Source organism: Zosterops lateralis (assembly GCF_965231275.1).
Source record: "Zosterops lateralis genome assembly, chromosome: Z".
Lineage (NCBI taxonomy): Eukaryota > Metazoa > Chordata > Aves > Passeriformes > Zosteropidae > Zosterops > Zosterops lateralis.
In genome coordinates, this window is record NC_139800.1 from 19,641,819 (window position 1) to 19,662,177 (window position 20,359).

Genomic DNA, 20,359 nt, shown 5'->3' on the forward strand with positions numbered 1-20,359 from the left:
TATTTCTGGGGAGAAAATAGCCTATGTCCGAAATTACTTTAGTCCTAAAGGGCTATTCTGAAATCTCTGTTTTCACGGCAGTCTGTGGGCATTCTGCCTGCTACAAATCCACAACTACAGGATTTGTTCCTATTAAAAAACATTTACGTAGCTGAAGAAAATAATGAATGTGGAGAAATGTTGAATTTATAACTATGGAAAATGCTGTAAGTGAACTGATGATGGTGTATTAAGTGACATTTTGAATCAGGATTAACAAGTAAATTCTCATGCATAACTTTTTGGCTCAGAAAAGTAAGTCAATCACAGGCTGGGATTCTTCTTTATAAAAACACTTAGGGCAAAGGGGAACAGAAATGTTTATAGCACTCTAGGCCCATAGAGACACTGACTCCCATAACACTGAATGCAGTTACTCAGGTGAGCAAGAACCACATACTGTGGGCCAAATATTTTTATGAAAACACTGAAATTAGACTCTGACACAACTACTGCTACACACTACTGGCTGGATGTCTTTTGTTTCTTGTTTTACCTCGTGCTGGCCCTGCTTTGTCCCACTCTTACTCATTCCAAGCAGTACTTTACCTCATGAGGAGCAGCCCGTGTAAAGGGGCAGCAGCTCTGTGATGTACAGGCTTACTATCTCTTCTGTTGTGTTTGCACAGCTTACACTCAAATAAGACAGCTAGGCGAGTATGGAGCTCACATGTAAAATGAAAAAGATATTCTGCTGGGGAAAGAAGGAAATCAAGAGAGATCTGACCAGATTTTGGTGCTGTAAACACATCTGTAGGGTCACCATAAAGCTGTGACTACAAAGGTCAGCATTTCAAAATGTGTCTTAAGAAAATGTTTTTGCAAGCTTTGTGGTAAAGATGGCTGGCATGTTGTATATTGTAACATCCTGCTTAATCTCCTCTATGTTATACGGAGTCATTTACAACAAAAAATGCCTGACATAACTTACAGCACAGGAACACACAAAACCAGCTTCACCAGGGTGGATGTTTATGTAATCTTCAAGAACACTCTGAAGTTTGATTCAGTAATCAAATAAAACTATGAGAGGCACATTTCTCAGAGACACTACCCATCTTTGAATTTCTGAGCTTCTTTATTTTACCGAGCCTTGTTAGATAAATGTTGATGATTATTTCTGTACATCGTGTTATCTGCTGTTTTCATTCCACTTCTCGGTTGTAATTGCACAAGCGCTTTGAGCTTTCTTTATTTAATTGAGGCATCTTAAAGGTGAGCAGATGGTCACCACAGGAGTGCAGGTTTCCCATTCATAGCCTTTACTGCGAAGGCAACAACAAAAGTTAAGTTTACACATACTGCCCTGGCAATGACCTCTGTGCTGAACTAAACAAACCCCTTCTGTAAAGCCAGGAGCAGTTCTCTTACCTTTCAAAACGCAAACCTGGCACTCTCTAGCAACCATAAAACATCAAACCATGCAGCCCTGCTCTGGCTTTCAGGATGCATACTGCTACAGGGCACACCAAGCTCCACAGACCACCATCCTTTAGGATATTGCAGTCAAAAAGCATCAGGTGTTCCAAAGCCTCTTTCACAAAACATCTTGAATATTTCACATCACTTTATTCCATAAAAGGCTAACAAAGTCTGAAGCATAGCACTTTTAGGCCAGTGAGTATAACTGAACAGGGATTTTCTTAGGACTAGGCAGCGTTGTCCCAGTAATTCCAAAAGTTCCTTTTTTTTCCCCAATAAAATAATCTCAGACCTCACCTTCACTGGGGTTAACCTCTGTTGCTTGGGACATGAAACTGCCTCTCAACACAATGGGAAATGACAAAACCTGGCATCCAGATCTTCTTGCCACGAGGGGCTCAGAAAGATCCCAAAGGGGCACAGCGGGGGTCACAGATCCACTGTCAACTTCCCCATCGACTTATGCTGTGCACGGGCATCTTTCTGGGTGAGGAGATGGGAGCAGGGCAGCCCTGCCTGTGCCCTGCCGCAGCGCCCTTCAGGCTGCCGCCTGCATCCCCTGGTGCTGATGCTGCAACCCCTCCTTCCCTAAATCCCACAGCCCTGCCGAGCGCCGAACCCCTAAGCCCTCTGGGTGCCTCAAAAGCCTTCCTCATGCAGCAAACAACAGCTTAAGCGGGCTGGAGCAACCCCCAAAAATATTTAAGAAAGAAAATAAATTGCAGTGGGATCCTTTACTCCCCGGGCCGGACTGCGAGGACTCGCTTGGCAAGGGAGAGGGCAGCAGCCGAGCAGGAAGGTACGCGAAACACACACATCAATGTTAGATGTAGGCGATAAGGACACCCCCCCGCCCGCCCGCGGAGGTGTGCGGGGCGGGGGGGCCGCAGGGAGGGGGCGGGCGGGAGGGAGCGCCCGGGCCGGCTCCTCCCTGCGCACAAAGCCGGGCGTGCGGAGACGCCGCCGCCGCTCCCGCGCTACTTAAGCGGGCAGGGCGCAGCCCGGCAGCCCCGCGGCGGGATCCGGCGTGGGGTGGGGAAAGTGATCGTAGTAATAGTCATCCATCTATAAGAGAACGAGAAAAGCGGAGCCGAGATGCTCCGTCCGTGACCCGCAGGCGGGGTGGGGAGGGGCAGGTTGTGAATCCGCCAAACACCTGAGCAATAAAGCACGACCGAACAATTTCGAGGCGGGCGGGGAAGGGGGGGGCCGAAAAGTTTGCCGGAGCTCGGGCGTCTCCGGGGGGGCGGGCGCGATGCCGCCCTGGCTGCTCGGCAGCCTCTGCTGCGTGCTGGCGGCGCGGGCGGCGCTGGGCGGCGGCCCCGCGGGCGCGGAGGAGGAGGAGGAGGATAAGCTGATCCGGGTGCTGGTGCTGCTGCCGCAGGACGACGCCTACCTCTTCTCGCTGGGGCGGGTGCGGCCGGCCATCGAGTACGCGGTGCGGAGCCTGCGGGAGAGCGGCGCGGGGCTGCCGGCCGGCTACGCCTTCCAGCTCACCTACGAGGACTCGGCGTGCGGCAACCGCGCCCTGTTCAGCCTGGTGGACATGGTGGCCCTGCAGCGCCGCCGCCCCGACCTGCTGCTGGGGCCGGTGTGCGAGTACGCGGCGGCGCCGGTGGCGCGGCTGGCCGCGCACTGGGACGTGCCGATGCTGTCGGCGGGCGCGCTGGCCGCCGGCTTCGGCGCCAAGGGCGGCGAGTACTCGCATCTCACCCGCGTCGCGCCCGCCTACGCCAAGATGGGAGAGATGCTGCTGGCCCTCTTCCGCCATCACCAGTGGAACCGGGCCACGCTGCTCTACAGCGATAGCAACCCCGAGCGCAGCTGCTACTTCGCCATGGAGGGCGTCCATGTGGTCTTCCAGGAGGAGGCCTTCCACATGGCCGTGCACAGCTTCGACGAGACCAGCCGGCACCTCGACATCGACGACGTCGTCCGCGCCCTCCAGACGGGCGAGAGGGGTGAGTGGCGACGGGGTGCCCGGCCGGGCTCCTCCGCGGCGTTCGGTGGCGGCTGGGGCTGTGGGGATCCCGCGGAGGGAAGGACCTGTCGGAGGGGAAGAGTCATGGCTCGTCCCCGCCCGTGGGGAAACCCACTGCGGTGCTGCGACGGCAGCCCCGGGCCAGGCGTTCCCCGACGGATGGGAACAGCAGCCCGCAGTGAAAGCTCTGCACGCAGAGTTTTGCCTCCTGAGGGCGAAGAGAGCGGTTTCCCCTCGGGGACCACCCCAGGAGGGCTTTGTGCCGTGGTAAGAAATCAGCTTTTTGCTGGCGGTCTGTTTCACCCAAAATTATCCACGTCTGCAGGGCAGCAGATCTGTCGCTTACTCTGCAGTGACTGAGTTCAGGGACTAAGCAAAGATGTTTTCCTCTCACCCCGCTGTGCCTTGCAGCAGGAGACTTTACGCGACTTCTGCCATTGGGAGCCCTGTGGAGTAACTTGTAAATAACAGATGCATTTAAGGGAAATGGCAGTTTCAGGGGATGTGTGCATGTGAAACACCTGAGTGCATGTTGTGATATTGCTACCAACATTTAGCAAGACACCGTGGAGATAAACGGCTTGTAAAACACCTGGGACAGTCATATCTGGGCTGGATGAGCTCACTTTGCATCATGAAGCAGCAAAGCAAAGTGCTTTGGAAAGTGCAGTTTTATAGTTAGATGTGCTTTAAAGTGAGATCTTGCCTAGCACTGTGTGGGAGGATACATGGGCTTATCAGAAACAGTTTTTCTGTGAGAGGGTTTTACCAGCCACAGGCTTCCCCAGTAAGTAATGCAAGAAGAAAATTTGTATTCAAGGAGCGAACTGCAGGATGAAGTTAAAAGACTTAGGTATTTTCCAAGAAAGCTATGGATGTACAAAGCCCTTTGTATAATTCTTGCATATCATGTTGTAGAGTGTTAAAATAGCCTCAGAACTGGACAGATAAAGATCATACTGTGTATGGCAGGCAGAACTGGTATTATGGTGATGTAGGCTGTAAATGGAGCAGCCTTGCACTGCTGATATTATGCTGCTTTGAAATCATTGACATGCCAGGGTGTGAGATAACTGAGATCTGACAGTGTAGGGCTCTTTAATTCCATATTCACTGAAGCAGGTGCTTAAAACAGAGCTTTCCTTTTAAGTACGATTTGAGGAAATGTAATGAATGGAGGAATAAATGTGTCAGTGCTGGAGGAAACCACATTGTGGGGAAAGATGCTTGTCAAGTGTGTGTGTGTGTGTGGCTTTCCTGATGCTGAGGGTGTTACAGCGTGCTTTTAGCAGGAAAAGACAAGTGTTCACCCCAGCCCCACTCTTCACACCATGCTGATAGTCAGTGAAGAGAGCTTTCTTTCAGCCTGGTCTGAAATGCTGTGCTGAGCTGAGACATTTGATCTTTCACGATTTTTGTAACTTGGATTTGACTGAACAGAAGCAGCCCTCTTCTGTCTCCCCATTGTGCCCTGCGGGAGTGCTTCCTTCCATGTGACCTCTTCATTTGTCCTCTGACTCCTGCCACTCGAGTGGGGCCTTCCAGCTTCCATTTGTGCCTTTCTGACCTTAAAGTCTGACTGCAGGAATCACTTGGCAGGTTCCTTTGGCCCTGCTGCTCATGGCATCTTTCAGGTTACCACAATATTTTAAGAGTTCTGTACCATGTGGAGGGTGCACCAGTTGAGGTCTGAGGATCAGTCAAGATCTCTCTTTGTCCTGGGGACTCATTGCAGATCCCTTGAGCAGAACAGCAGGGCTTATGGACAACAGCACACTGTCCAGTGCACTTCATAGAAATGTTTCACTTGGTTGGTTTCCAGTTTTTAACAACCCCTGACACCGTCCTTGGCTCTAAGACCTCACCTCTAATTTTCAAAGGCTGCTACTGCTTGGGGTCCCACCTGAGTGGTCAGCCTTCACTGAACTCCCTCACTGGGAGTGGGCTTTCAAGCAGATACAGGATTCTTGCTTGAAACTCTCCCAGAGCTGGGACAGAAACTGTCCCACCAGCTGTCCTGTGGGAAGCAGGACAGAGGCTGACCCCAAGGGTTAGGTTGCTGCTGGCTGGGGGTTTGCACTGAGCTTGCAGATGCCTGGAAGTAAGATGCACACTCAGCCATTCACCTCTGTGTACCAGGGACTGTGTGTTCAGTCCCTGGAGCCACATGAAATGACTTAAGTCTTGGAGCCACAAAAGAAAAGGATAATATATGATAATAAAAATTAAGTGCTTGTCTACAATTTGATTAGTAGTTCAAGCTTCTCTATAGGCTTAGGTAAGCCTGCTGCAGAGTTCATGTTGTAGGCTCAGGTTTACTGTAAGATTCACAAACGCCAGCCTGTCCTTAAATGTATTATCATCTAGTGCAAAGGATCTGTGTAGCAAAGGGAACTCTTATTCCTTTAAACTCGAGCTAAACACTAAAGTACTTTCAGGATGAGTCAATAATCCTGGTCAATAAATTCAGCATATTAGTATTAGAATTACTGTGGTCTGTGCATATTGTGGTGCAGGGAGAACATTTTGTATGGGTTTGCACGTACATGTTTGTACGTACACAATGGTGAGGTACAGATGCAGATTGAATACATAATTTACATTTTTGGAAGATTGTGAGAAACATATCCATAGCTTATTTGCTTCAGAATCTTGAAATGTATAATCTTTGCTTTCCTGCTGGGTTAGAAACCTCTTCCAAACAGTTAATACTACCTCCCTTACATTCCTTTAGAGGCTTACAAAATATGATTTAATGTATGTTAAAGTAGTTCCCCACACACTCTCTTTCTTTTATTCCTTTTGCTCAATGTCTTTTATTGGTGGTGTGGGAGTCCTTTTGATTCCATCTACAGATTACAGTTTTATGATAGAAGTAAATTACAAAGGCAAAGTCAAGGAAGAATTGAGAGGGCAGCAAGGAAACATTTCAAAAGGAAATCTCTCACCTATACTGAAATTAGGAACAGTGAGACAAATTCATTCCTGATGTGCATCTGGAAAATATTTAGTCCAAATTTTATTGTAAGAAAATTTTTTCTCATTCGTTTTCCTTCATGCTAATATACTTCACAATGGTCATGAAATATGTCTTACTCTGTTGCTCTGGAAATTATTATATTACTCTGCCATAATCAGTAGGACAGAGCTATGCATGGTATAATTCTCCTGAAGCGTGGGGTTGTACTGAACATGAGTCACCCCAGCAGCACATCTGGAGGTTTATGCCTGTGATGGCATCCAACCAGAAAGGCGATGGGAGAAGATTCATTGTGTGCGAAAAGATTTGGCCTCTTTGGCGTTTTCATTTCTTATAATAGAAAACACTTCCACCCAGAAGAGCCGAATGCGGTTTTGATTCATTTTTATTGTTGGGTTGAAAATACTTGCGTACATTATTGTAGCTTTTGAGTCCTGCCATGCGTGACAGCATTCTTGGAAACATGCGTGCAGTTGGTTTTGAATCATCGTCCTAGCTGGATCTCTTATGCCTCTGCTGCAGGATACAGTCCTGAAGCACACACTGACAAGATACTTCGGTCCTCCCTTTGGTATCAGGATCTTCATACCTGTAGTCTTGGGAACCTGTGTAAGAGCTTGTACTGTAACTTGCCCTGTGTGAGAGTTCTCTCCCCATTGCGGAAGATCTCACCTGTTGGGATTCTCTTTTCCTTTTGCAGAAGGAAGGAATAGCAAAGAGCAGTAGTCCCCCTGCCCAGCAGATCTGGAAAGGGACCTGCCAACCACAGTCATCACAGTGGGGGTCATGGTGTCCGCAGGAGGCACGCCTGTGGCCTTTTAGGTCTCATGGTAGCAGCAGAGCCTCTGCCTAGCTATAGGCCCATGATAAATGGGGCTCTGTGGTGTTTGTACCCACCTTTAATCTTCATGCTTGTAAAATGGTGCTTCGTTTTTCCATTAATTAACATTAAGCATGCCATCACAGGCTATTGCTTAGGCTTGTTGTATGGTGTGTGGAGAAGAAGTTCATGTTCTGGAAAGATTCCTACCACTGTCCCTGCTGCACAGGTGATGCTCTCCCTTAGCTGCAGACAGACAGCAAAATCTAGGCCAGAGACCTAAATATTAGGTAGCTGAGGTGTACGCAAGTTCAGTTTACATCAAACTGTTCAGTGGAATGGACGTCGAAATGGTAAGGTCATGGTATCTTCATCTTATGTCCACTTAGAAATAATAGTAGAAGCTTGTGATTGTGGTCTAGTCTACAAATACATGCAAGTAAAGAAATTTGGAGCCAGAACTTGCCACATTTTGCAGGGGTAAAAAAACCAGATCACACAGAGGCTATATTTAATTATCTTCAGAGGAGACGAGGAAAGAGGAAGCCTCTCTGTGTTCACTACCTGTCTTGTCAGCCCTTTGGGAAATCAGCTTTGTTTGCAATCCGTGTTTTCATGTTTGTTGCAAAACTGGGAAGGCAGCTGGGGTCACTATCTCTGGCAGCATTCTTGCTTCACAGGCTGTTCTCTGAAGTTCTTGATCTGCTTCTTATCTATGTTTCTCATTTTTTTCCAGTTGTAATCATGTGTGCCAGCGGTGACACTATCAGAAACATCATGTTGGCTGCTCATCGGCAAGGAATGACCAACGGGGACTATGCTTTCTTCAATATTGAACTCTTCAACAGCTCATCATATGGTAATGTTTTTCTTGCCCAAGTATGTTGCAAAGTCTTTTGTAAGCTTTGGTAGTATTTTTAGATTTGTTAGCCTCAAAACATGCAGCACTGAGTCCCAGAAAACACCACGGTCTCTCCTTGTTGCAGTTACCTTCCACTTGGGCTATGGTGTTGCAGGAAATAAAACAGACTTTGTAGCTATAGTTGCTACTGAGTGGGTCACAAGATGCCAAATATGCTACAGCAATTACTTATTTAATTACTTTTTGGGGAAGTAGGACCAAAGACATTGGTTGTGGTGTGGGTACCTCGTTCTGCATTGTGTGTGCTCTGCAGCTCCAGGTAGGCGACTTACACCATTCCCAGCCTTGTGACTGCCAGCTCTCAGGGCAGGGACATTCCTGGCAGCCTGATGACTTGTGGGCTGAGCAAATGGCTGAAAGAGTTAGCAACAGCCAGCACTGTGGGCAGCTGCAAGGTTTGGGTCTCCAGAAATTCTTTCTGTGTTGGGATGTCTACACATCTAATTTATTTATTTTTTGATCACAGAGTCTGTCTGCAAAAATATTCAGCCATGCTGTGTTAGAGGGAAAGCACTGGATGGCACACAGGCAGTCCAAAGTTTCTAGAGCAAAGTGATTAAAAATGTCTGTTTACACCCATAAGTGAAAAGGGTAATTTTGTCAAACATGACTTCAAAATGTAAATTAAATGTATATTCTTTTTGAAATATACCTAATATACCTGTATGCCCAAATATAATTGTAACTGCATGTTACATCAGTGCATGACCAGCACTATACCTGCTCTCAGCTGGTGCAGCTGTCTCACATTCAAAGTAGTATTGGAGCAATATGTTTGCTAAGATCAAACATCAGATGGCTGAAGGGGGGCAGGTTTTGTTGAAGTATAACATGGCTCTTGGAAGGAGCAGATTCTTTTGCAGATGTAGAGAAAATAATTTCCTTCATGCAGGCTGCTTTAACTAATCCACTACAATAACAAATTAATTTCAAGTTAAAAAACAAGTAGAAGTTGAAGAAAAAGGCAAAGTGTGGTGGTTTACTTTCTTTAAGCTGCAAAGGCTGGCCCACAAAAACAACTGAATTTTAAAAAAAGGTATTTTTTTAATTAATCTGTTAATTGGAAGTTCTTTTGAATAAACTTTCTGTTACTCATCTGCTACCTCTGAGATTATTTCACAGTAAACAGTACTGTGTTAAAGTGGCACGCTTTATAATGAAGGTATGTAACTATAAATTCAGAGATTTAGATATGTGCAGAAGTACAGATACTGCTACATATATCAAGATTAGCTAAAGGATGCCAAATTTTTCCAGGTAAGAAGGAAATCACTGAAATTTCTAAAACATAGAGTTGTAGATCAAGATCAAAGCCAATGTGGAAGCCTCATCACCACCCTCTTTGCATTACAGGTAGTCCAGTCTTCTTGTAGCTTTTCTGAGGGATTAATGAGAACTGTCTGACTTCTGATGTAGTGTAGTTAGTGTGGCATTTCCTGACATTTGTTTTAAACCAATTTTTCTGCTGTGGATGTGTTCCTCGTGTAGAATGAAATGACCGTGCATCAAAAGTTGACTTTTGAGCAGATGGTCATTGCATGTGAAAAGCAAACACAAGCGAAGTGTAGAGAAATTCCAAAAAAAAAAAATCCTTGTTCACAGTGCCTTAGGTTTTGTATTTCGTAAAACCTAAGAATGGGTGAGATTGGGTAATTGGCACTGTCTTTGTGTTCAGATGACTTTATTGCCGTTTGTTGTTGCCCTCCGTTCTGAATATTTCTAATTTTTCAGAAGAGCAGGCTTATTAAATGCCAAGACTGCAATAATTGTACACAAGTATTGTAACAAGATGACCTCCCACAAAATAATCCATGAAGGAATTTAAATATGTAAATTATTCTAGGAACGCTGTTAAGCAAGTGAACCTTCCCCAGTCCCAGCATCGGGATTTAAAGAAGGAACATGTATAGTGTCCAGGACAGAAGGTTACATTCTACTAGAACTACCTTCTTTTTATTTTTAATTTCTTTTTTTATGTCTATAGTCTCATGCTTTTTAGCTATTTCTGTTTGCAAATGCAAAGCTATAGCAAAGTCCTCTGTGCTGCAGTCTCTGCTGTACTCCTTGAATCCAGCACCTCCAAAGTGCAGGTGCCCAGCTGGGGCAGAAGGTGTTCAGCTTTGAGGCTTCTGCAAGGCTTATACTCTCTTTTGGGGAAGGTAGCAAGATGTGCTTGCTTACAAATGTGCATTTCTTTCTCTTTGAAAGCAGTAAAGAGGAAAGGTGCTAGCACTGAAGGGGAGAGTGGAAAAACCAGACAGTGGTATGTTAGCTGCTATCCAGTATCTCCACTGGGGGTGATGAATAGGGTTCTGTGTGAGTGATTTTGACCTTGTATTGGGAAATAAATCCCTCAACCAAGGCATATTTATCTAGAGCTCTTTCCTAAAAAAATTAAATCATTAAAAAAACCAAAACCAACAAAGTTCATGGTATGTCTAAAGATTACAGTCCTAGATGGTGCTGGACTGTGGTAGATAAGGTTTTCCTGGGGTGGACAGGAGAGGTGAAAAAGCTTAGGTGCTCCTATGCCTCTTGCCCTTTATGAGGACTGACAGGAACTGCCCTGGACCCAAAAGCTGCAGGAGAAAGGGCTTATCTCCCAGAGAAGTGAAGAGCCTTTACTCCTTCCCTTGTGCTCTCTGAGGAAGCAGAACAAATCTCCAGTTAAGTCCCAGCAGCAGTACTGGGAGGACAAAAAACAAGCCCTGTTTACCTATTTTGGTCCAAGAGTTTGTTCTTGCAGCTGCATGATGCAGCTGGGAAGCACTGTGCAAGGAGCACTGTGGGGTTTCTACCTGTACTGCATCTCCCATAACATCTTTACGACTTGCTTCTCTTGGTCCAAATGACACTGTGGTCCTCAACCCAAGCAAAATAACCACATTATCTCTGATTTCAGGTTCCTGTGTGCCTCAAGGTCACCTTGGAATATAGCATTAGTTTTGTCTTGGATCATTTACCCATAATGGGGGTTGTTGCTGTTGTTCAAAAAATAAAGACTGTCTAGCTTTTAATTAATTGTAAGCCTTTAAAGACTCACTGCTTGGGGCTACCACTGTTCCCTTTAGCCCTTTAAAGTTATCATTTACATCAAATAGCACAAAACTTGCTCCAGAACAACCTTGCCGCTGACCTTCTGAAGCTTTGGATCATGATCTCAGGGCCTGCTAAGGTCAGGATCTGTTTGTCAGAAGGATTTCTTTGCTAATAAACAAGCAGTCAGCTATCCTGCTTTTTAAAAATGTGGTTTCTTTACTGGTGGTCTGAGTTAAATTGTTCCCTTGCTGCAGCTCAAAACACGTGTAAACACAGCGTAGGCGCAGGATTCAATTTTATTTCTATGGTATTCCTTTCCCATTAGAAGCAGGGCTGGTCTGGCAGCCATGGCACACATGGTTTTGTCCTTGACCACAGTGGGAGAGCTGCACCATCTGCCTCCCATTCAGAGTGATGATCATGCTTTTGACTTTACTGGTGCCTTTCTGACTGTCCAAGAGGAGTCATGTGTAACAAAAATTTTCTGCTTGAATCCTCCCTCACTTCTTCTAACTTAAATATCTCAGCATTTGAGATCTGACATATATATTTGGCTCCAAGATGCCATCTCACACTTAGGATTTATTCTGTCCTTTTAAAATAAGCAAGCACAGTATGGGAGTAAAGTTGTCCTTTGGTTTGCACATTTTCTTCTTAGCTATTTCTTGCTGCCTGATCTCCTGCACACCTTGAAGAAGGGCCTGTTTGTACTTTACCATCTCTCCAATGATCAGAAAAGGGGACTTTTGGGTGGAAAAAGGAATCCCATAATGATACCTAGTTTGGAAATATGTTGTTTCCCTCTTTAGGAAATGGCTCTTGGAGAAGAGGAGACAAACATGACCTTGAAGCCAAGAAAGCATACTCATACCTCCAAACTGTCACTCTGCTGAGGACTGTGAAGCCTGAGTTTGAGAAGTTTTCCCTGGAGGTGAAAAGTTCTGTTCAGAAGCAAGGTCTTAATGAAGATGACTACGTAAGTACTTGATGACAGTCTTCAGATCATAGCATCTTCAAAAACATGCTTCTAATTAAAGCAGAAGTGGCAGTGAGACTTTATCAGGACAGAATCACCTGGGCTCAGTTGCAAATTTGTCCTGTTGCAGATTTTTTTTTTTTTTTTTTTTTTTTTTAAATTTTTTTTTTAAATTTTTTTTTTTTTTTTTGGATAATAATACAAATTACAAGGATAGACTTGGTCTAGGTGCACTATATCTATGCACCAGCATCCATGATCGATTGTTCTGTGCTCATTTCCTAGTTCATCAGCAGAAAGGTTAGGCAAAGGCAGGTCTCTCTCAGTCTACCACCAATAAGTCTTCTTAACAGGCAAAGAAATTCTGCTTTCTTTTTTGTTTACTCCCAATAATTAATTTTTTAAAAAAAATCAAATCTCAGAAAGTTACACTATCTGTATTGCATGCAATGAAGTCATTCATGATGTGAATTAGAAAAGTGGTCTTATTTCTCAACAAAGCAGTTCCTGTTTTTTATTTTCATCTGTCTAAAATATCAACAGAGTCATTGCAAGCACTGTCTTCCAGAGGTGGACATGGAAAACCATGCCTTTTTTTAACTTCTCAAAATGTAGGAGGAAAATGCCTTTGAAAATTGCTTTTGAGCTAGTGCTAAGCTAGTTCATTAGACATTTTCATAGAAAAGTCATCCATGGAAGCAAGAATGTATAGACATACCTGCAGGGATTTCTGCATGCTGATACAAGTACTTCCCAGACAGTTAGCCTTCTCCATGGTGCAGTGTAAACTTTCCAAATACTCTTATAGGAAAAGAGGCTGGAAGAGAGTTTGGTCAGTCCTTAGCTGTAGGAAACAAGAGCCTGAAACTCAAGAAAGTAACCCAAACCCTTCATTTTCTACCTTCCACTTAGACTTCCATCTCATCCCTTTGCTTTAAGCATTGTGTCTTGTCTTTAGTTATCAGCTTGCGGTTGAATGTTGTGTTGAGGAATGCATCACCTTTCCTGAAGTTTATTGTAACTTTGGCTACCTTTAGAAAATTTGTGCTTCTTAGAACATGAATGTATTTTATTTTAATATTTTATCTAAAATGTTAAATTTGGATCACAACAGTGGTTTATATTATTCCTGTGATACTTTTAAAATCTAGTCATAGTCTTTTGTTGGCATGTTTTTTCTTGGGTTAGTGGAAGAATACCACCTCACAATTTCAAGGTGCTGGTCTCTGAGCAGCAAATTTAGCAAACCTGCTAAATGAGTTCTGAGGAAGACCATGGGCCTTTAATTTGTGCTGCTCCTCCCTTTTCTCTCTGTGTGTCCTTCTGCAGATGTCACTTAGCAAGCTATGTCCTTTGAGAACCTGCTATGTGCCTTTGGTTGTGGTTGGTGAGAAATGAGATTTAAATACTTAAGATCCATTCCTCTGCAGTATTGCTACCTTTTTTTTATTATTTTTTTTTTTTACTCTGGGCAGTGTGAAATCTCCACAGATTAAGAAAAGCGTTATACTGCTGAGAGCTCAGGGTGCTGTCTGTGGGCAATTTGAAGGCAGGCAAGAGGATGCTTTTCTCTTCTTCAGGGTGGGGACCCACTGCAAACCCTCTGCAGTGTTGTTTGGGGCTGCATAGATACAAGCCCTCTTCTGGTCAGCCAGAATTGGATCTAGGGGAGAGCAAATTCCACCATGCCAGCATGGGGGAAGATTTTGCAGGCTAATGTGTTTGCTGGGGAGACTTCCTCACAGCTGCACACCTACTGCCAGAAGTCCTCTGTTGTTTTTCTTCAATTCATGGCTGCTGTGTGGGCTGTGAGTGCTCCTGGCCGTCCTGGGGCAACAATGGGGACTGGCTCCCTACCGTCTCATCCTTCACATTCTGCCTGGCTCTGAGGGCTGCCTCTCCCTGTGTCCCATTTCCACCTGTGATCCAGAGTCCTTCACCTTGTTCCAAGCACTCCCTCACACAAAACCTTGAGCTTTTGCTAGGACCAGGCAAGTTGCATAAGGCCCCTCCTGCTGCTGCTTCTCCTACTCCTCTCCCTGTTCTTCCTTTCCCACTTTCTTTCTTCTTGCTTCCTGATCTGTTCTTGCTAGGACACAGAGAACATCCTGTGATCCGTGTACACCTTCCAGAGATTCCTGCCATCTGAAACATCAGCCCTTGGCTCACAGGGAGCCTCCATGATGGAGGCCACTGGGATCTGGAGCTCTCTGTAGAGGAGATACAGGTCATGGCTATGAGGAAAGGAGGTTTGGTTTCAAATGCAGAATACCCTGGTATTAGATGGATGCTTAACTAAAATAGACTTCAGCAGAGCCTCCCCTACCTGTTTTTTCACTTTTTATGGTAAAATAAAATGTCTCTAAGAAAGAAAGTTTCTGGTGAGTATAGCAGGAAAAAACATAGCTGTGTTTCTTCATTAACAGTGTAGGAACTTTAACTTTCTGGTTTGCTTTGCATTGTTTATGATGAATTACACATTTCCCCACTTTAGACACTGGGAAAGAGGTGGATCATATTCCCCTAACTGATTGTCCTGCTGCCCTGTTCAGAGGAGAAATGTTTTGGGGCAGCCTTTGGGATTAAAAAAAAAAACATTCTGAAAACTAATGGGAAAAAATAAAAAGCCAGACTGAAGGCAAATTCACTCCCCTCTGAAAAATTTCTGGGTAGTGGGCACCCATTAAGTGTGCTTTCTTTGGCAACATGGGAAACAAGTGGCCAGGGTATGCATTAGGCAAAGCTGTGTCCTCCAAGGGAAGACAAGGAAGGAAAAGTCCTTGAGCTGAGTGGGTGGGAAGCGACAGAGATGGATTTTGCTCTGCTGGATTCTGCTTCTGAAAACAAAAACTATGTAGAAAGATAATCAATAGTACAGCCCATCTCAAGTCATATCCATGGGTGTTGAAATATAGTCCTCATTCTTTTCTGCAAACTGTGTCCCAAGAGGAGACGCTTAGGGAGGTTTGGATTTGAAGCATTCAGTGTGTCTGCTTTTCTGTGTGGATTTTTCCAATGTCATGGGAAAATGGGGCCCCAGGCCCATGGTCTAAATTATCTCAGAGTGACCCTAACTCAAACAAAAGTCGTTAGTGCTGCCATTTTGTCCTGGCCTCTTGCCAGCACTAATCCTAAAGGCATTATTATCTACCAAAAAAGAATATAATAAAAATGGAAAATAAGCAGATGACAGAAGGAGAGATAAGGGAGACAGAAAGGGCAAAGTCCTAAAGCAGCAGCTGTCCCACTGCCAGATGCAGAACGCATACAGCCCTTGGAGGAGTAACAGGTCAAAGAGTGTTGGCTGTCTTCATTTCCAGCTGTGAAATCACACAGAAAAGAGAAAAATGTGTTTTGGGTATGTCTTTTCTAGCTCAGAAGTTTCTGTTTTTTCTGCATGGGTGTTATGCTTTGGAAATGGGGAAGGTGGAGAACCTATGCCTTATGAGGGAGCAGGAAAGTGTGGAAAAGAATTTCTCCAGGAATCTCTTGTGAAGTAAAAAAGCTTCCATAAGCACCTTTTAACTAGACAGCATTGAAAGTGAGAGTGGCAGAGAGATTCTGAGAAAACATCTTAGAAATATTTAAGTTGCACAGCATGGGGCAGTGGTGATGTTCCCTGTCTGCAGCGTCCCATTGTAGCAGCTGCCTGAGTCCATTAGCAAATACTGTTAGTTTGCCTGTTCACCAGTCCGAGTGTGAAAGCAGTTACTGTCATGTTAATGTAACCCAAAGAACTGTGGGCTGAAGCAATAAATCTGCTTAGCCATCATTTCAGCGTTGAACAGTCTCATGTTTTTTGAAGAAACATCCTATAGTTTTGTAGAAAGCCTGACCATTTTATTCTGTGCCTACCTGAAGATCGACTACTTGGATAAAATAAGTAAAAAGGGAGGATTTTTTTTTTAAAAATTAAATCAAAATTGGGTTTCAGGCATGCAGTAGAATCGCTTTAATGCTTTTCTACAAATTGTGGCAGTTTTCCTACTTTTGTAATGTTAGTGCATTAACAAGACATTAACAGCAGGGAGTCCTGTTCTCTATAAACCAGCTAACCTTGGTTTAATTACAAAACACAGGGCAAGCTCTGCTGCTTGCAGACCTATAGCCTAGTTGAGGCAGACAGCAGTGGGAATTGCATGCAATTACTTGAAGGAAGAATTTAAAACTGCCTCTAAATGGGTGTGTGAATAATTCCCAACACATACTGTAGTTAAAAATGTTTATGAATAAACAGTGTTTCAGTTAAAGTATATGCATAAGCCATTTTTATTAAATAATGCTGAACACTTAATGAATTGGTGGTAGGGTGCAGTTTGGAAGTTCTTAATGCACCTTCTGTTCCTGACTCAGGTCTAGGACTCAATAAATGCTTTTTTTATGTCCAACCCAGTATTCTGAGCTCAGATGATTTTACAGCCAGGAATATTTGCTCTTCTGAGGTTACAGACCACCCATGGCTTGTTTTTTCTTCTCATTTAAAAGCTGAAAATGTAACTAATTGGACAAATATTTCTGCTGTGTTAACTACATGACAGCATTGTTCACAAGGTAGATGCATGGGTTTTTTCCCTGCCCACAGCCTTTTTCACCCTGAAAATGAGCATTGGGACAAGGGAACTGGAACCTGATTTGCCAGTAAAGTTATCTCAGTGAAGGAATGAGCTATATAGATTAATTAGATCAGCAAGATGCCACTCCCTATTAGAAAGGGGAACTCTGTTTTATTCAACATTTTCAGACCTCTGAAAGAAGAAACAGTGAACTCAAGAGCAACCTTTCTAGCTCCAACAGTTGACTACAAAAGCTTCATGGGAGGTAGCTGTGCTCATAAAGTTTATCCTCTCATCCATAACATCCGTGCCAGACTCTTCCCTGTGTGTATTCCTTACGTCAGCCTTTTAATTAGGATTGCACACCAGCTAAGATAAGACTGAGAGAAGTGAGCAATTCAGTCTTGTAGCTGTGATACTGAAAATGTAACTTATTCAGCAATGTTCTTCTCACTTGTCTTTATTCAGGCACAGGCAGGCGAGATTAATGTCAGGCAGTCTTTTGTGTCTTCCGACTGCATAAGGATGGGAGAGAGTTTCGAGGAGATTTAGGAAGGAAAAAAAAAAAAGAAAGAACCCCCAAACCCTGCCAGGGAATAATTTGTTCAAATGAATGGGTCTATTCAGCTGCTGGAGTGCTTTGCTAATTGTGTTTGAAAGAATAAAAGCAAACCACAAGCTGCTTTCAGCAGCCGGAAAAAATAGTTTCACATGCCAGCTTATTAACAAGATGAATTCTATTAGTAAAACATATTTAGGATTTTCACGATCAACCCTTCACCCCTTGGAATTAATGAGAGTGCCTTTATTTTCTGTAAGAGGAGTGTTGACCTGTGGACCTCTAAATTTGGTGAACACAGCAGACACTTATTTTTTTTCCCTGAAGTTAGTGCTTTCTCAGTGGTATGAAAGACCAGTGTGATCCACGTCAGGGCCTTAGGCAAAACTACAGTGTAATATTAATTTATTTGCCAGTAACAGATGTCATAAAAAACAGTAAAAGAAATTATTCTTCTCTCTTCCAGTGGATTTGTTTAGCCTGTCTAAGCATACTTTTGAAGCTGCCTTAAACCATGGAGGAGATAGTGTAAAACTGTATGTATATCTGGAAATAGTGACAGCTGAACTTTTTTGGGAATGTAAAAGTTTAGAGCTGATCTTCATGGATATGTTCTATCTTTTCCATAGTCCCATGTTTTTACTTGGATTTCACAGGTATTCACGTTCCACTTAACTAAACAGGCACTCAAAAATTTATGAGTAAGGCCCTCTTTGAAATACTTGCTTGAAATATACCTTATTTTCCACTAATAAGGTGTGAAAAATATGTCCTCCTGCAAAATTCATAGCTTGTTTCTGGCTTTAGTGCTTCTCCATGCTGTTTGCATTGCAAGTAAATGAAAAGCTAATTTGTCCTACTGAGGTATTGTTTTAATGTAAATGCATAGGATTTTTGACACTGGTATAGAATAGTCCTCACGTTGGGCTCTGAGATGTTTGAATGAAGGAAAAGGTAGACTGTCTGTCCCATTTTGCATGAAATGTCACTTGAAAAATGAAATACCTTTGCTTACCAGACTTTTTAGCAGCCATTCATTCCCTTTTTATGTGAGTTCTCTGGGTATCTCATGAAAATAACGCTGAGTTAGAAGTTTCCTTATTTACTAGAAGAATATTCAGCTCAACAAGGCATGAAGAAGAGGTTTGGGTGAGTCTGTCCCATGTCAGGATGGTGTTGCAGCCAGCAGCAGGGTCCTGGCAGGCAGTTGGAAGCTGTTCTGCGATTGCTGGATGGCTGATGGGATGCTCCAGCCTCAGTGCCTTGGGTGCTGTGCAGGATTCACCTCACCTGGGCTGGTACCTTCACACTGTGCTCACACAGATTGGGTTAAGAGTCCAGTGCTTGAATTCTGTCTGACCCAAGCAGTTTAATCTGAGGGTTTGATTATGAGGATGGCAGGAGATGTGGGGAAGGGGCCATGCTTTGTTTTCTTTAGGGATGTAAAGGAAGAGCAATTCTTCAAGGCCAGAAATGTGATTTTCTTGTTTGAGAGCACCAGAGCAGAAGAATTGTTGTCTCCACACTGAGATGGTCCAGGGAAGCTTTTTTGCACTCTTTTTGAGGTATTTGCTTGGTGTAAGTGGTTCTGAATGACTGCAGGGCTGGGTCTAACTTTGTGATACTCACAAGTGACAAGTCTTCTAAAAAAACAGTGTAAGTGGCAGTCTGTAATACCTCAGGTCTGAGATCTCCTGCTGTGTCAGCACACTCATTTCTTATGGCTAAGTGCTTGGAGGTGCATTAAGGTGAATGTAGCTCTGGGAGTCTTATTCTCCAGAGGAAAAAAAAAATCTTTTAATAGAAGGGCAGGCCAGTGCTGTGGGTGAGTCAGGTCACCCTGGTGTATGAGTGTTGGCAGAGCCAAGACAGGCAGCCGTGCTTGGGTGTGCTCCACTCCATTGGGCTGTTAGAAGAGGTCAGTGTACAATGTGCCAGCTGATTTTTTTATTCTTTTTTCAGGGGATATTTAGCAATTTTGCTAATGCAGAGAGGGGGTAATGTAGTCATCCTGTGAGAATGGGCTGTGTGAATAAAGGCTGTGGTGTTCTTGTGTATGCAAGGAGGCATAGGAACCCGCAGGAGGAAACTCAAAACTTTCCTTTTCTCTTTAGTAGATACTTTTTCGTTAGGAAGAGAAGTCTGGGACAAAAATGAGAAGGTCTAGCCCATTCTAAAAAGAACTAATATATCAAAGTGTATTGAAAAGACAAGGAATGTCTCTGTCCCAGAGCAAATGAATTAGAGGGGCATGAGAAAGGGGCATGAGACAATGGGAGGAGGGTAGGTGAGGACGCCCTTTGCTCTGTGGCTGGGAACAAGGTGACATTCACTGAGCAGGACATTTACATTTGATGGGAAATGCATGTGTACAATGCATCCAGTTAACCCATCAGCCTGCAGAACAAAGTACCTTAGAGAGCAAGAACAAAGAGGATCTCAGGGATCAGACAGTCAATATGGGTGCAAGCAGCTATGAGAGTAAGTTTTTAGTTTCTTGGAGTGGCAGCAAATCCTCAGATTTAGAGGTATTAACTACCATGCTGCTACTGAAGAGTGGGAGAATGTGTTTCAGGTGTGCAGAGGGAACCTTATTGGCTGCTGACAGGTACACACAAATATCTGCTGAGATAGCAGCTGTACCTCTCCTGTGCTAATGGGATCCTCGCAGGGGTGCCAGCAAAGGAGTGATTAATCAGCCACCTGAACACCTTTCATCACATATCCACTATCTGAAAGAAAATAACAAAACCAAATAGTTAAAATTTAAGTTATTTGGAATGGAAGCATGACTAATAGCAGCCTGAGGGTTTGCATTAGTTCCATGCCATTAAAGTTTACAAGTTCATATGCCCATTTACCCTTTTAATAAAAGGATCATTTGTCATGGCAACCACAGCCTCAGGTGGGATCTCCTAGCAAATTATTTACTCCCAGCCCAGAGGTCCCCCAGGTCTTGGCAGGTCATTACTCTCCTCCAGCACCTGGATTTCGGTTCCAGGAGTGCCTCCACCTCAGGATGCCCTGCAGACAGGGCAGGGGAAAGGTGGAATTCAGATTTTCTGAAA

At 44.1% G+C, this 20,359-nt stretch overlaps 1 protein-coding gene across 1 annotated transcript in view; it reads left to right on the forward strand.

Annotated features, from left to right (window-relative positions):
• Window positions 1-2,716: 2,716 nt before the first annotated feature.
• NPR3 (natriuretic peptide receptor 3) overlaps window positions 2,717-20,359 on the forward strand; it is a gene marked incomplete at its 5' end in the record, with an annotated part of 44,454 nt that continues 26,811 nt past the window's right edge. Inside the window, 3 exons of the mRNA XM_083883079.1 lie at window positions 2,717-3,422; window positions 7,979-8,101; window positions 12,013-12,179. Of these exons, the coding sequence (XP_083739205.1) occupies window positions 2,717-3,422; window positions 7,979-8,101; window positions 12,013-12,179 (996 nt within the window). The remainder of the gene's footprint in view (window positions 3,423-7,978; window positions 8,102-12,012; window positions 12,180-20,359) is intronic.